Source organism: Eretmochelys imbricata, chromosome 13 (assembly GCF_965152235.1).
Source record: "Eretmochelys imbricata isolate rEreImb1 chromosome 13, rEreImb1.hap1, whole genome shotgun sequence".
Classification (NCBI taxonomy): Eukaryota; Metazoa; Chordata; order Testudines; family Cheloniidae; genus Eretmochelys; species Eretmochelys imbricata.
The window spans coordinates 36,305,622-36,320,963 of record NC_135584.1 but is presented as its reverse complement, the minus strand read 5'-3'; the positions used below and the strand labels follow the sequence as shown (position 1 = coordinate 36,320,963).

Sequence of the window (15,342 nt, the reverse complement as noted above, 5' to 3'; positions counted from 1 at the left end):
CATTTTAAGCTTTTTTTCTTTCACATTCCAAATTTTGAAGATATTTAAATTTTTGGGTTTTTTGGTAATAAAAGTTTCTCTTCCCATTCTTCTGATAGGTTTAGAAGTCAAAGTTTTTCAAATGGCAAAATTTCAATTAAAAAAGTGCAGGTCATCGGGAGCAATTCAACGAAACATTTATGAATTTCCCCCATTCTCCCTGTTTTAATTAACTCTACTTTTCATTCTCTGTTTTCTTCAGTTGTGTGAAAAGATGCTCTTCTTTACTGTATTCCTGAAGGCTCCCTTCACCTCTTTGTTCCTCAGACTGTATATTGTGGGGTTCAACACAGGTGCCGCAACTGTGATCACAAGGGAAATCATTTGATCGCTCTCTGGGGTGGAGATAGACTTGGGCCTCAGGTAGGCGAAAAGGGTCATTCCAAAGAACAAAGTCACCACCATAAGGTGGGAGGAGTAGGTGGAGAAGGATTTATGCCTTCCCTCCTCTGACTGCAGCTTGAGGATGGTGGAGATAATGCACATGTAGGATAGGCTTTGTCATAACCATAGGGAAAGCGTAAATTCCTCCTTACCTGTAAGGGGTTAAGAAGCTCAAGTAACCTGATTGGCACCTGACCAAAGGAACCAATGGGGACAACAGATACTTTCAAATCTGGTTCGGGGGGAGAGGTTTTGTTCTGGGTTCTTTGTTTCTGTGGCCGTTCGCTCTTGGGACTAAGAGGAACCGGATATCAGACCATGTTCTCCAAATCTTTCTGAACAAGTCTCTCATATTTCAAACTTGTAAGTAGCAGCCAGGCAAGGTGTATTAGTTTACCTTTGTTTTCTCAACTTGTGAATTTTCCCTTTGCTAGAGGGAAGTTTATCCCTGTTTTGTTGTAACTTTGAAACTAAGGCTAGAGGGGGTTCCTCTGTGCTCTTTGAATTTTCTGCTACTCTGTAAGGTTAACTACCAGCCTAAGTTTACAGAGGCAATTCTTTTACCTTTTTCTCTTTAAATAAAATCCTTCTTTTTAAGAACCTGACTGATTTTTCCATTGTTCTAAGACCCAGGAGTTTGGGTCTGTAGTCCCTTTGTAACCTATTGATGAGGATATATGCTCAAGCCTTCCCCAGGAAAGGGGGTGTAGGCTTGGGGGAATTTTTGGGGGGAATAGGACTCCAAGTGGTCCTTTCCCTGATTGTTAAATCACTTGGTGGTGGCAGCGATCCCACGGCAAGAAAGGAATCTGTGCCTTGGGGAAGTTTTAACCTAAGCTGGTAAGAATAAGCTTAGGGGGTCTTTCATGAGGGTCCCCACATCTGTACCCCAGAGTTCAGAGTGGGGAAGGAACCCTGGCACAGCTAGTGAAGTCTGCCTACCTGAGTTTGGAAGCATGCTCCCAGCTGTGGTGTAGATATGCCCTTAATGTCCTTGGGCAAGGTCCACATAAACAGGCTGCTTGATTGAACCCAGACTCTGAGTTTCAAGGTTCTAGCATGTCTATTAAGTATAGCCCATACTCCCTGGACTGTCAGCTCTGCTGTTCACTCTGTTCTGCCACCCTGCAGCTTTGTCTTTGAAGTAGAAATAAAAATGGATGTAACAGAATGACAGCGTTTGAAATTATGATATCATTGGACAATATTAGTGCTTCCCATCCTGGTCAATAATGTTCTCTCTTTAACTCTTTTTAAAGAAAATTTGTGTTTTCAGTTAAACAAATTTTCATGGAAAGACTTTATCTATCTATCTATCTAAAAGTTGGGGTTTTTTTCCTTTGGGGAGGGGGATTTTTTTGGTTGGAATTTTTCAGCTTGCAGCAGGAAACGATTGGTTCTCTGTTGCAAATATCTCAATGTTTGGAAATTTCGGGGACTTCTATGAAAAGAGAACATTTTCTAATAAAGAAAAAAAGACAGTAGTAAACTTACTGTGTTCATCTTTGGATAGTTCTTCCCAACTTGCAAAGCATTTGATCCTGCAGTGCTCAAAATTATTGGCCATTATCTATCAAAATATTTCCATGCACAACAATCTCTTTATCTCTCTCATGAACTCATCACTGCATTATCCAGCACCAATTTTCATGTTCCATCACTGGATTTCTGAGTTGCTGGGGCTCTCTGCACTTCCAAGAAGACAGGGATACATTCCACAGATGGGCACTTTCTGCTCCACTCCTGGGGCAGGCTTGGCTGAGAGGCAAATGATTAAATGGGATCAGGGACTGGAAGCCCCTCCCAGCTCTACAGTTTGACATGACTACAGCCCAGTAAGCACCTCCTTTGGGGCTAAATAGTTGAATCAGGTCTCCAGCATTCTGAGCCCAACTATGATCTCACCTGTGAACAAACCACCCTGACAATATACTCTAACTGACCCCACAGGGGGAGAACACAACCCAGCCTGGATCTTACAAAATGGCAACGTCTCTGGAATGGAATAAGAATAAGCTTAGGGGGTCTTTCATGTGGGTCCCCACGTCTGTACCCTACAGTTCAGAGTGGGGAGGGAACCCTGACAGGGTTATCAACAAAAAAGGGCCCATGATGAACAAAACTGACACAGACAAGACCATAATCTTATTTTTGGATGTGTCCATGCGTCCCATCTTCACCACTTGTGGGATGTTGCAGAAGAAGTGGTGGATGCGGCTGGAGCCACAAAAGGGCAGGCTGAAGATCCATGTGGTCTGAGCTACTTCCACAGAGATGTCGATGGTCCATGAAGCACCTGCGAGCTGTGCACACGCCCAGCCACTCATGATAGTTCTGTAGTGCAGGGGGTGACATATGGCCACATAGCGGTCATACGCCATGGCTGCTTGGAGGCAGCATTCCATCAGGCCCATGATGATGATGATGTACATCTGGGCAGCACAGCCTGCAATGTTAATGGTCTTTTGCTCCACCAAGAGGTGAACCAGCAGTTGAGGGACCACACTGCTGGTGTAGCAGATATCCAAGAAAGACAGGTTCACCAGGAAGAAATACATGGGGGTGTGGAGTGAGGGGTTTAGCTTTATAAGGAGGATAACAAGGAGGTTCCCCATGAGGGCGACCAAGTAGGTGACCAGAAGCACCAGAAACAGAAGGATCTGCAGCTTGTTAAGGTTTGAAAACCCCACCAGGATGAATACTTCAGAGATGGTCTGATTCTCTCCAGGGTCACTCTCAGAATAGATCGTCTGTAGGGGTGACAAAGAAAGATACTGAATCTGAGGAATAAACCTGTGGGTGTGAATCAAATAATTCGTACTGGTTTCCCTTCTGTTGGGATGCTTCAGACTAAAACCTGCTGCAATTCTGTATAGAAATATGTAACTGGGCCCAATCCTCAAGCATAAACTGATGTAGGCACATTGATGTCAATCAAGCTATGCCAATATAGATCAGCTGGAGATCTGATCACTTTCATAATGGTGGAAATACAGCTGTTTTACAGCAGACAGGGATCTGATAAATTGACTCTAAAGGAGCTACATCAGTTTACACCAGCAATGGAGGTAGACCACTTTCCAGCATCATCATTTTCCTCTTCAAACACATTTTTTTCTGTCTACATAAAAATTCAAAAAGGGATCAATGTTTCTCTTTCTTTCTTTCTTTCTTTCTTTCTTTCTTTCTTTCTTTCTTTCTTTCTTTCTTTCTTTCTTTCTTTCTTTCCCCTCTGAGAGTGTTACTCTACAGCCACATTTATCAAATAAGATTTCTCAAATGAGGGCAAATTCTGATCTCATTCGGATCTTAATCATGAGAATTGTGATATGAATGCAAGTATTCCCACTGCAGTTACAACTCACATAAGTGAGGACTACTCACGTGAGTAAACTGATGCTGCTGATCCCAATATGTTTGAAGCACTTTAAAGAATGAGAAGCACAATAAATGGTAAAAACAATGGGGGATTTTGGCCTTTTGTGTACTATTAAAAGTTATTCTTCCTTAAATATTAGAGAACAACTTAAATCATTCCTGCCATTATCATCACAACATTTGTAATGCATTGGTTTCTCTCAATATACAAAAGAAGACCTAGGGCCAGGTCCTTTGCTGACATAAATCTTAACAGCTCCATGGGTATAAAAAGATCTATGCTGATTTACACCAGTTGAGGATCTTTGTCTTATGACCTTGCTATAGAATTTTACAAGAAGGAAGATCCTACTTTAGAAGAGATAGTTTCCACAGATGTTCTACTTCAAGGTTACTTGTTGAAAAAGAACTTCCTAATAATGGGTATGAAAGTGAAATGACAGAGTTGAAACAAAAATGAGCAATAAAAATATCATATTTTGCATATTCTTAGCACCTTCAATATGTGGCTCTCAAAGCAATGCGTCAAATAATGGTGAGCTACTAAGGGGGAAACTGGGAATGATAGGTGGCATGATAGGGGTGAAGAGACTGGGTTTACACAGCAAGTCAGCATTCCTGATACGTGAAACTCTCTCATAACCACAGAACCATTCTCCTGGAAATTGAACACACACACACACACACACACAGACACTCACACACATTCAAAGGGAATGAAATAGAGAAAATTAAATCCAACAACCAAGAGTGCACTACACAGAACAATTTAAAACAAAAGGGAATGGTTTTAACTAAATAGGGAGACCTGGGTAAGAGGTGGGAATTCTTCTGCCTCCCTTAAGAGCTACTTTGGGGAACCTATCTTGACATTTGTGAGTACTTTCCTCAGCACGACCATTGCACTAAATGCAGAGCTGGCTCGAAAATGTGAAATTCCAATATTCCAATATTAGTTTTCACCCTGAATTGATATGAAAAGTTGAAATAGCAAAACCCCTAATTTTGATTCAGAAGAGTTCATATGAAATCGAATGGAAAATTGAAAACTGACATCAACATCAACATTTTCTCATGGAAAACATTAATAATGATTAAACCATTTATTCAGAAGGGATTTGGATTTATTTCTTTATTTGTTGGCTGACATTTGGAGTGGCTCTAAGTAAATGGAGAAATTTACTCATCATTAGGAATAAGGTCTGTATAGATGCTTTTCACTTGCAGTTGAGTGTTATTTTCAAAGCTCTTCAAGGCATCTGGACACTCCATTTACATACAGGATAACATGAAATCAACAAAAGGAACATACATTATGTGTAGAGCCTGCAAATCGTCAGGTATCCACTTTATATCCGTGGCTATCCGTGGAACATTTTTGCGGATAGCAGCGCAGATGCGGATAAAAATTTTGTATGCGTGCAGGGCTCTGACGGGTAAGAACCGGGCAGGCAGCTGTGAGGAGCCACAGTGCGGATCCTTTACTTGAGCTGGACAGAGGTTCCGGGGGACAGGGACTTGGGCTGGGGGCTGTTCTGGCCTTCCATCCAGAGCAGGCGGATGGTCTACTGCGGCTCCCCGCAGCTGCCCACCCAGCTCTTACCATGGCTGGGCTGCAGGCCGAGCAGGCCCCCCTGTTGTAGCCAGAGAGCCGTGCTGGCTGCTGTAGGGAGCCTAGGTTCCATGGTAAGAGCTCCACCTGCCTGGTGTGGGGGGCCCGAGTAGCCCCCGGGCAGTTAAACAGGTCACCCTCCCCTCCTTCTCCATCACGGCCAGTGTGGAGTCCAGCTGGGGGGGAGGGATAGCTCAGTGGTTTGAGCTTTGGCCTGCTAAACCCAGGGTTGTGAGTTCAATCCTTGAGGGGGCCATTTAGGGATCTGGGGCAAAAATTGGAGATTGGTCCTGCTTTGAGCAGGGGGTTGGACTAGATGACCTCCTGAGGTCCCTTCCAACCCTGATATTCTATGATTCTATGAGGGAGCTGAGAGCAGCCCCAGGCCATGTTCCCGAGGGAAGGTGGGGGTCTGAGACTCCCGAACAGCTCTCTCTGACCAGGCTCAGGCAGAGGGGTGCCTCAGAGCCTCAGCCTGGCCATGGTAAGTACAGCACTGCAAATCCGCAGATATCTGCGTATATCTGCATCCACACATGTGGATATCTGCCGATATTTTTTGTGAATCGCGTATTGGATGCAGAAATACATTTTTCCTATTTACGGAGGGCTCTCATTATGTGGAGAGAGGGTTGAGGTAAATTCAGCTAAAAGAGACAACCACTTAACTCTTGGGCACCAGGTGTGGAGCATGTGCCATGGTCGCATCCTAGGAGTAGACTCTCTTATTAAAAGAGATCAGACTGAGCTCTCCCAGCCAACTGTATTCAGATCCAAATACAAGACCCATCTCAAGAAACAACATTTCCACTTTGATTCAATGGATGATTATAAGAATTGGGGAACAGAGGGCAGTAAGGATAAGAGGAAGAAGCAAGAAAAACCACCACCAACACAACAACAACAGCAACAAAACTAATAAATAGAGCCATGACCTGGGGATGAATATGTCTAGTGTGTATCTATCACTCTGGTGGGCACTATGGAAATATGGGACCAGAATTTCACCTAGAGTAAATTAGCAAAACACCACTGAAGTCAGGCTTATGACCTGACCCATGATTGTTAATTAGTTCAGTTCAGAATGATAGATTCAGAGACAAATAGCTCAACTGATATGCTAATAGACTGCCAGATAGATAGATAGAGAGATAGATAGATATGAATACAGACAAAACCCATTTGCTCGGACACACAGTAAGATTCTCTGCCCAGGTATGGAAAATTCAAATGAAGAAACCAATGACCATTGCAGACTGGGGTACAGTGTCCATGGATTTCAGTGGGAGAATGGTTAGGGGCTTAAGTTTTTCATCTATAACCTACCTTGTTTAAGAAGAGTAGTTCCTTCTCCCAGCTGCAGACGCTATATGTGCTGAAGGAAACAGGTATTCTTATTTCATTCACTGGCTTCTGGCACCTCCTCCCTGAAGGAAATTTCTTGTAATATTCCTCAGAGGAAGAACAATTCTGCAATCATTTCATAGGCAGTTCTAACATCATCAATCATCATCATCATCAACATCATCATCAAATTATCATTATTATGTGTGTTTTCTAGACGAAAATCATAATGGGATTTACTAACTGTGGTAAAGTGTGATACTTTTTGTCTAGAAAATCAGAGACATGATGAGGAAGGATTGCTTGTTCAAAAACAACACAAATAGACAGGAACAACACCCAAGGCTCATGACTCCTGTCATAAATATAAAGGGAAGGGTAACCACCTTTCTGTTTACAGTGCTATAAAATTCCTCCTGGCCAGAGGCAAAATCCTTTCACCTGTAAAGGGTTAAGAAGCTAAGGTAAGCCCGCTGGCACCTGACCCAAAATGGCCAATGAGGGGACAAGATTCTTTCAAATCTGGAGGGGGGGGAGGCTTTTGTCTGTCTGTCTGTGTGATACCATTGCTGGGAACAGATCAACAACGCAAGCTCTCCAACTCCTGTAAAGTTAGTAAGTAATCTAGCTAGAAAATGTGTTAGGTTTGCTTTGTTTTTTGGCTTGTAAATTCTCTGTGCTGGAGGGAATGTGTATTCCTGTTTTTGTGTCTTTTTGTAACTTAAGGTTTTGCCTAGAGGGATTCTCTATGTTTTGAATCTAATTACCCTGTAAGGTATTTACCATCCTGATTTTACAGAGGTGATTCTTTTAGCTTTTCTTTAAATAAAATTCTTCTTTTAAGAATCTGATTGATTTTTCATTGTTCTTAAGATCCAAGGGTTTGGGTCTGTGTTCACCTGTACCAGTTTGTGAGGATCTTATTATCAAGCCTTCCCCAGGAAAGGGGATGTAGGGCTTGGGGGGATATTTTGGGGGAAGACGTCTCCAAGTGGTTTCTTTCCCTGTTCTTTGTTTAAAACACTTGGTGGTGGCAGTGTATCAGATTTTTAACCGAAGCTGGTTCCCAAGGCAAGAAAGAAATCTGTGCCTTGGGGAAGTTTTAACCTAAGCTGGTAAGAATAAGCTTAGGGGGTCTTTCATGCAGGTCCCCACATCTGTACCCTAGAGTTCAGAGTGGGGAAGGATCCTTGACAATCCTAGAGTCCGTCCCTGCAGCTCAGCACCCTCTAGTGCCACACTGGGACACTGCTAGCAGCACTAACTAAGGGGGAAGAGTGCCTCAAATTGAGCATCCCATCCCACTCCCAGTAGCACAGTCTCCACTACGGCCATGCTGAAGTAAGGGGGTCGGAACTGTCTAAGAAATGAGAGTGCTCCCAGCTGAGCCCATCACCCCACTCCCTGCAGCACACTACCCCCTAGCACTGCTCAGCTTCCACATAGCGTTTTTTCTAATGCTCCTGGGAACTAGTCCTGATTCTGGTCCCACTGCAAACTTACTGGAATCAAAGGGAATAGTCCTGCTGACTTCTACGGGCTTTGCATCTGGTCTTCTAGGAGGTAAACGGGCCCTATGGTTGGGGCAGTGGAGTCTAAGACTGAGAACTCCTGGGTTCTGTTTCCAGCTCTGGGAGGGGAGTGGGGTCTAATATTTAGAGCAGTTGGGAGTGGGAGTCTGAGCTCCTGGGTTCTAATTGTGGTTCTGAGACGAGAGTTGGGCACACAATATGAACATCAGGGAACTGGAGTTGTCAAGGTTCCTTCCCCACTCTGAACTCTAGGACTCTAGGACCTGGGGAACTTGTCCTGCTTGGAGATCTGCTACACCTCCAGCATCCTGCCCTCGGTGCTGGCCAGTCTCCTCACGGGGGACAGAACCATTTCTGTTAGTGGCTGCATGACACAATTTTATTGTTTTGGTATCCTAGCAGCCACAGAATACTATCTGCTAGCAGTGATGTCTTACGATTGGTATCTAGTGATCTGCAATCCACTCTGTTATGCCACTCTGATGAACGGCAGTGTTTGTTTCCAGCTAGCGGCTTGTTCCTGGACAAGTGGCTTTCTCAGCAGTACCATAGTAATCATTTTAATGACTAAAATAAAGTTTTGTGGCTCCAATGAAATTGACTATTTCTTTTGTGATTCCTCACCCATCATAAAACTATCCTCTACTGTTACCCAGTTTCTAGAACTCACGATTTTCATGGTCTCCTCCGTCAGGTGACTAGTCCCATTTCTATTCACATTGCATCCTACGTTTGCAACATCAACACCATCCTGAGAATTCCTTCCACCACCGGGAGGCAAAAGGCATTTTCTACCTGCTCCTCTCACATTGTCACTGTCACAACATTTTATGGGACTCTGATTATTGGCTGCATGGTTCCAATTGCCCAGCATTCAAAGGACTTATACAAGGTATTTTCTGTCTTCTAAACAGTCCTGACCCACATGGTCAACCCCCTCATCTACAGTCTGAGGAACAAAGAGGTCAAAGAGGCCCCGAGAAGGGCTGTCAGTAAGTTTCTGGCTTTTGCAAGACTTCAGGCTGTAAAATTAACAGATCTCTATCAGTCACCTACAGCAGGAGATTCTGGAAGACTGGCACCTCTCCCCAATCAGCTAATTTTGATCTTTGCAGTTGTAAAATAAGATTGAGATTTTTAAAAGGGACTTTAGGGGTTAGGAGCACTGTATTCCATGCTTTGATTTTCCAGAAACTTTTGGAGGGTTACTTAGGGTGATATCTCAAAGGAGTTGAAGGGAGTTAAACACCTACATTGGAGTTAATCACCAAAGGGATTTAATCACCTAAATTGGAAGTTGAGTCACCTAATTCCTTCACATTTCTTTGGAAATCCTGCCCTAAAACTTTGGCAGACACGGATTTCACTGAATTTTAGGACTGATACTTGCTGCTGCTGCCTTTAGGGAGCAGTATTCGTATGGTATGCTTTGGCTGATATTTTTCTTTTCCAGGTGATGCAGGATAATTTGGGGAGAGGGGAGAAGGAAGGGGGAAACAATGATTGCATGAGTGAGAAAAATAAATCTGAATTCAAATGCAATGTTAACTGTTGTAGATGCCTGTGGAATTACATCATGCTTCCCTTTGCAAATCTAATAATAAAACAGGGCAACTGCATAAAAGTTTGGGTCAATATTTTTTTGGTCTTTGAGTCATATTTTAAGGTCAGAAGGGACTCTGATCTAGTCTTCATGACACAGGCCAAAGAACGTGACCAGCCATCTGTTTCCCACTCCCTCCTATCTGGACTTTTCAGAGTCTCTGATTACCCTAGATTTACTGAGCTGGTCAATGGAGATGCATTGATTCACAGAAACTCTGGACTCTTTCTTTTAAGGCATATTTCAACATTGTGGGCCTGATTCAACACTGGCTTACTTAGTCTCTATATATGCTACTTTTCATTTGAATCAAAGCCTTCTGGTAGGGGAAATTCTTTCCAGCAGTTTATAGATAGACCCATTGTGACTGAGATTTCCAAAGAAACTAGGAAGACTTTCTAAAGAACCGGTAAATAACAGGCCACTAAATTTCACCCAGTTACCCCTGAGTTGAGACCAATAACTTATAGATTTATAAATTACCAATTTATAAATTTATAAATTTACCGATGAAGTGGGTATTCACCCACGAAAGCTTATGCTCCAATGCATCTGTTAGTCTATAAGATGTCACAGGACTCTTTGCTGCTTTTACAGATCCAGACTAACACAGCCCACCCCTCTGATACTTATAAATTTATAGATTCCGGGGCTAGAAAGGACAGTTGTGATCATCTACTCTGACTTTTTGTCAGTCACTTGCTGGTTTTAACTGGAGTAAATGGTGGATTCTGTGTAACTTGAAATCTTTAAATCATGATTTGAAGACTTTAGTAACTTAGCCAAAGGTTATGGGCCTCTTACAGGAGTGGGCTGCTGAGCTTCTCTGGTCTGTGATGTGCAGGAGGTCAGACTAGATGATCATGATGATCTCTTCTGGCCTTAAAGTCTGTGAGTCTAAGACTCTACTTGGCTCTCTCACACATTCACTGTGTGTCTTGGAGATGCTGTTGAATCTCCCCTTGCCTCAGTTTCCCTTGTGCATAATGACGCACTTGGAAGCTTGGAGAATAAATCCATGAATGTGTGTGACACTCCCTGATGCCACATTGATGGGCATATTAGAGCCTAGATAACGAAAAATGTGAAGTCACTAAGATGTGTGTGTGTAGACATTTGTGTCTCCACAGCAGTCTGGGACCTGAGGCTAGGCTTTTCACGAGTGTCTACATGATTTAAGAGCACAGGTCCACTTGAAAGTCAGCGGCATCTCGGAAAATCCCAACCATGAACTGTACACTGAGTACATGAACAGGTGTCACACCCTCCCTTTCTCTGGCCACCCTGAAGACATGGGTGAGGGACTCCATTCTGTTTTTTTAAACAGTCTCCTAAACAGCGATTGGGTGGGAAAATCTGCAATAGGTTTCTTGTAAGCATCTCTTCTTGGACTGTGGCACCATAATTGGAGGTGACCAGTGACCTCATCACCTGCATGTAGTAAGGAAGGCCATTTCCTTGGAGGATAGAAATTTGCCTCCATTCACTCTGGTGTTTGTACCGTCGACAGTGCTAGCATGTTATTGAGTTTTCCTTCTCATTAATCAATGTAAGCATCAAGGGAGATGTCGCCTTCCCACAGAAAGGATAAAAGCGAAATCTTGAGAGGGTCTCTCTCGTAGGAACTGGGCACAAGGCAAATAGCACCATATAGAACACTCGGAGTAGATCTCTTTCCTGGCACTGTTAAAGAACGTGAAGCAGATGATGGTAGAAGATAAACTGCAGAACCAGTATCCTGGTCTCTAAATCACTGGGAAAAGGGGCAGTATCTGAAAATCAGCCTCACTTAGAACAGATTTAAAGGTAAAACATTTCCACCATTTCTGTTTCAATTAAATCATGGGATTTTGAAGTGGCAAACATGAGCTTCTCTGCACCGTACTCCGGCCACCTCACCGGGGTGGTGGGGAAGAATGGTCTTTAACGGGCTAGGAATATTCAATGTGCTGTGTCAAAACTATGTCTTATCATGCTTCTTCTTCTCCAGAATCACTGGGAATGTTGATGAATGTGAATAATTGACTGATCTGAATAATTCCATAGACCAGATTAAAATGAGGAGTAATTCCATTATTATATGAAACAGAATTAAAAGAAGATACACATGTCAAGAAGGTCTGAAAAAATACAGAAGGGTTCAAAGATAGATAGATAGATAGATAGATAGATGTGTATGGGGACAGGTCTTTCTTTCTTTCTTTCTTTCTTTCTTTCTTTCTGTGACTCTGCTCCATTTTGAGCATTCATCTTTCATACAATTGATGCACATTTCTTTATACAAAACTTGATACAGTAAGAGACATTCTTTTTGAAAAGACAAACGTTTCAGTAGAGCACTCTGCTTCAGTCATCCGTACAAGAACACTAGGGCTCAAATTCTGCAAGGAGCTTAATATCTTTTGAGTGCTTCTGGGTCTCTTCCACACACCACTGATGCCAATGACATTAATTCTCCAGTGATTAGGATCATCTCTTGTCAATTATGCCTCTGAAAAGTAGGTAAACAATGTTGCCGCTGCTGTGAGTGAAGAACTTTGATTAGGTAGTATTCTCTGCAGATCTGTAGCTGGGTAAACAAAACATGAAAGTCTGTGGAGGGTTGGGAGTCTCAGTGTCCTGTCATGTAAAATGTCCTGCCTATTCATCCATCTTTGCATGGTGAAGGCAACATTAACATATCTATTTCTATATTGATACTGACATCAATATAGACATCGATACATATATATAAAATGCTAACAGAAAATGTCTGGCCAAAATTTTCAAAGCTCATAAGACCTGATGTCCCTCCCCCACCCAAATAAAAGGAAATGAATGAATTAAAACGAACGGGAAATGAGCACCCAAAAGCACTAGGCAACTTTACCAATCTCAGCCTAAATAGTGTCACATGGGCCTCCCTTGCCACACACGGTAACACCCTATACACATATAAATATTTACCACCAAGGTTTGACCAAAAAAACTGAATTAAAGAATAAATTCTCACAGAGTCTTCCTGACTCTTTTTCCTGGTACTTTTTTCATAGTAAGTCTCAGGGCAGATCGGCACTAGGGGGAAAAGCTGATCCAAGCGACGCAATTTGAGTTACATTAGTAGCATAACTCAAGTCAACATAGCTTAGATCTACTTACCACAGGATCCACACTGCCCTGGGTTGATGGGAGAAACTGTCCCATCAACTCCTCTTAGGCTATGTCTACACTACTGCGGTAAGTCGACCTACGCTACGCAACTCCAGCTACTGACTGAAAATCTCCAGTCGACTTACCTTACTCTTCTCATCGGGGGTAGAGTACAGGGATCGACTGGAGAGCAATCTGCACTTGATTTGGCAGGTCTTTACTAGACTCGCTAAATCGACCACCAGTGGATCAGTCTCAGAGCTTCAGTCCCTGCCGTAGTGTAGACCTGCCCTTACTCATTCCGGTGGAGTACCGGAGTTGATGTCTGAGCGATCGGCAATTAATTTAGTGGGTCTTCAGCAGACCCGCTAAATCGACCCCCGGTGGATCGATCGCCACGGCGTCAATCCCGGCTGTAGTGGAGGCCATCATCATCACCACTAGCATCTCTCTTTCTCTTGGAAAAGAGAAAGGTTTTATTGTTTGTTTGTTTCCTTCTTTTGTGGAGAATTTCAGCTGAAAATGTTAAGTTTTCAGCAGTTTTTAGCTAAAAATGTTTGGTTCTTTGTTGCCAAAACCAAAATATATGGGATTTTTTGTGGACTTCTCTGAACAGTCATTTTTTCTGCTAAAAAAAAAAAAAAAAAAAACCTGCCAGGCTCTAGATGCTGATTGAATAGATAGCAAATGTTGCAATTGTAATTCATAATTATTGTTAGGGGACTTATTCCTTCACCCACTTACTTCTCTGGTCCTTCTCGCATGAACAGAGAGCAACAATACCCAAAGTCCAAAGGTGCAAACAATTCAATGTTTATTGGGGTGAACTTCCAGCAAGCATGAATCCAGTTTCCTTCCTTAGTGTCCCCCTTCCCAACTCTGACACCACAGAGCCTTACACCTGTGTCCCTGTTCCCATTCCTACCCTTAGCCAAACATGATTTCAATTTCCCCACTCCCATTCCCTGTTCCCATTTCCCCCTTTAGCAAAATATGATTCCAATTTCCTTACCCCCATTCCCTGTTCCCATTTCCCCCTTTAGCAAAACATGATTCCAATTTCCTTCCCCCATTCCCTGTTCCTATCTCCCCCACCCACACACCCACCCCCTCACTTCCTGATTGATTGCAGACTATATAGTAAAACTTGAGTTCGGCTTTGCTATACCTTAACCAATCATTTTCCTGAAATTTAACTAACCAATCCTAACATATTGTAACATGATTATGTAACCAATTATATCCCACCACCTTAATTAGTTTACACCCAGCAAAATTAATTATACAGCAGACAGGAACAATCACAGAACCAGACAGAGATTATACAGGCAAACAATAGCAAAGTGGGAACTATAATGACAAAACAATACAGAAGTGAGGGATTTCACATCCCAGCTATTGAGAAGTGAGTTCTTGCCAGACAGGATGCTATCAAACTAAGTTTCCTTTTACATTTTCTAGGCACTTCCCTTTCTCTGGAGGCGATGGGCACTATCAGGACAGGATTGTATTCCTAACAGACCAAAAGCACCTTCTTTCAGTGTGACTAGTTTGGAATGTGAGGCTGTGACCGTTCGCTTCCCAGCTTATGGCTGCCTCTGCTGCTTAGCCAAAGGCCTTGGCCTAAGAACAGGGCCTCAGACTGTCACAGTAAGAGAAGGACCTTGCACCGGCAGACAGTGATTTTGATTCTTTCTTGTATACCTGTATAACTAGCCAAGTGATAAGAATACACCTAAATTCTTCGAGTACAGGCCTTTACCGACAGGCCTGAATATCTACATCCTAACAATTATATGCTTAAATTTGCTCTCTATATTAATACCCTAACATATTTAATTTAAATAGCAAACTTACTGTTTTGGTCTCTGGAATTTTTCCCAACTTTTGATGAAATTTGGTCCTCCAGTGCTAGGTATTATTTGTCATTAATCTAATCTAATCTAATCTATCTACCACTGTATTACCTTAGATCCTTTACCCTAGACAGCTACACCCTATTGTTTGTGTTGGGTAGAACTGTCTGAGAGGGGCTGGGAAGGGAGATGGGGAGGAGGTACTAGTTACCAGAAAAAGTTACCAGAAGCCTGATGTTCACTAGCATTCAGGCCCACCCATTTGGTGGTCCAGGTAAAGGATGCTCTCTGATCCTCTAAACCTCCAGCTCCCAAGAACACCACAGCCCCTAATCGATCCCTCTAAACCCTAACCACAAGGTCACTGCCTCACGCACCCCTGAATCCAGAACCTATGTAATCACATTGATTCAGATATTAATGGAAATTAAAGCAGATTAAAAATTTCCATTTGGAACATTTTTA

The 15,342-nt window shown here is 42.7% G+C and overlaps 1 protein-coding gene and 1 pseudogene across 1 annotated transcript; one reads left to right on the top strand and one right to left on the bottom strand.

The window, feature by feature from the left end:
* Window positions 1–9,242, top strand: part of LOC144273199 (olfactory receptor 5V1-like) — a 50,917-nt pseudogene extending 41,675 nt beyond the window's left edge.
* Window positions 238–4,702, bottom strand: LOC144273758 (olfactory receptor 10A4-like). Its single transcript, XM_077832464.1, has 3 exons — window positions 4,685–4,702; window positions 2,509–3,173; window positions 238–535 (listed from the first exon to the last, which is right to left on the bottom strand). The coding sequence occupies exons 1-3, from the start codon at window positions 4,700–4,702 to the stop codon at window positions 238–240; spliced, it is 981 nt and encodes a 326-aa protein (XP_077688590.1).
* Window positions 9,243–15,342: the final 6,100 nt, after the last annotated feature.

Excerpts from the sequence above, each read along its gene's own strand:
- LOC144273758 (XM_077832464.1), bottom strand. Across the intron at positions 536-2,508 it reads CCTTTTTTGTTGATAACCCT|CCTATCCTACATGTGCATTA; the intron begins GTCAGGGTTCCC and ends GTTATGACAAAG.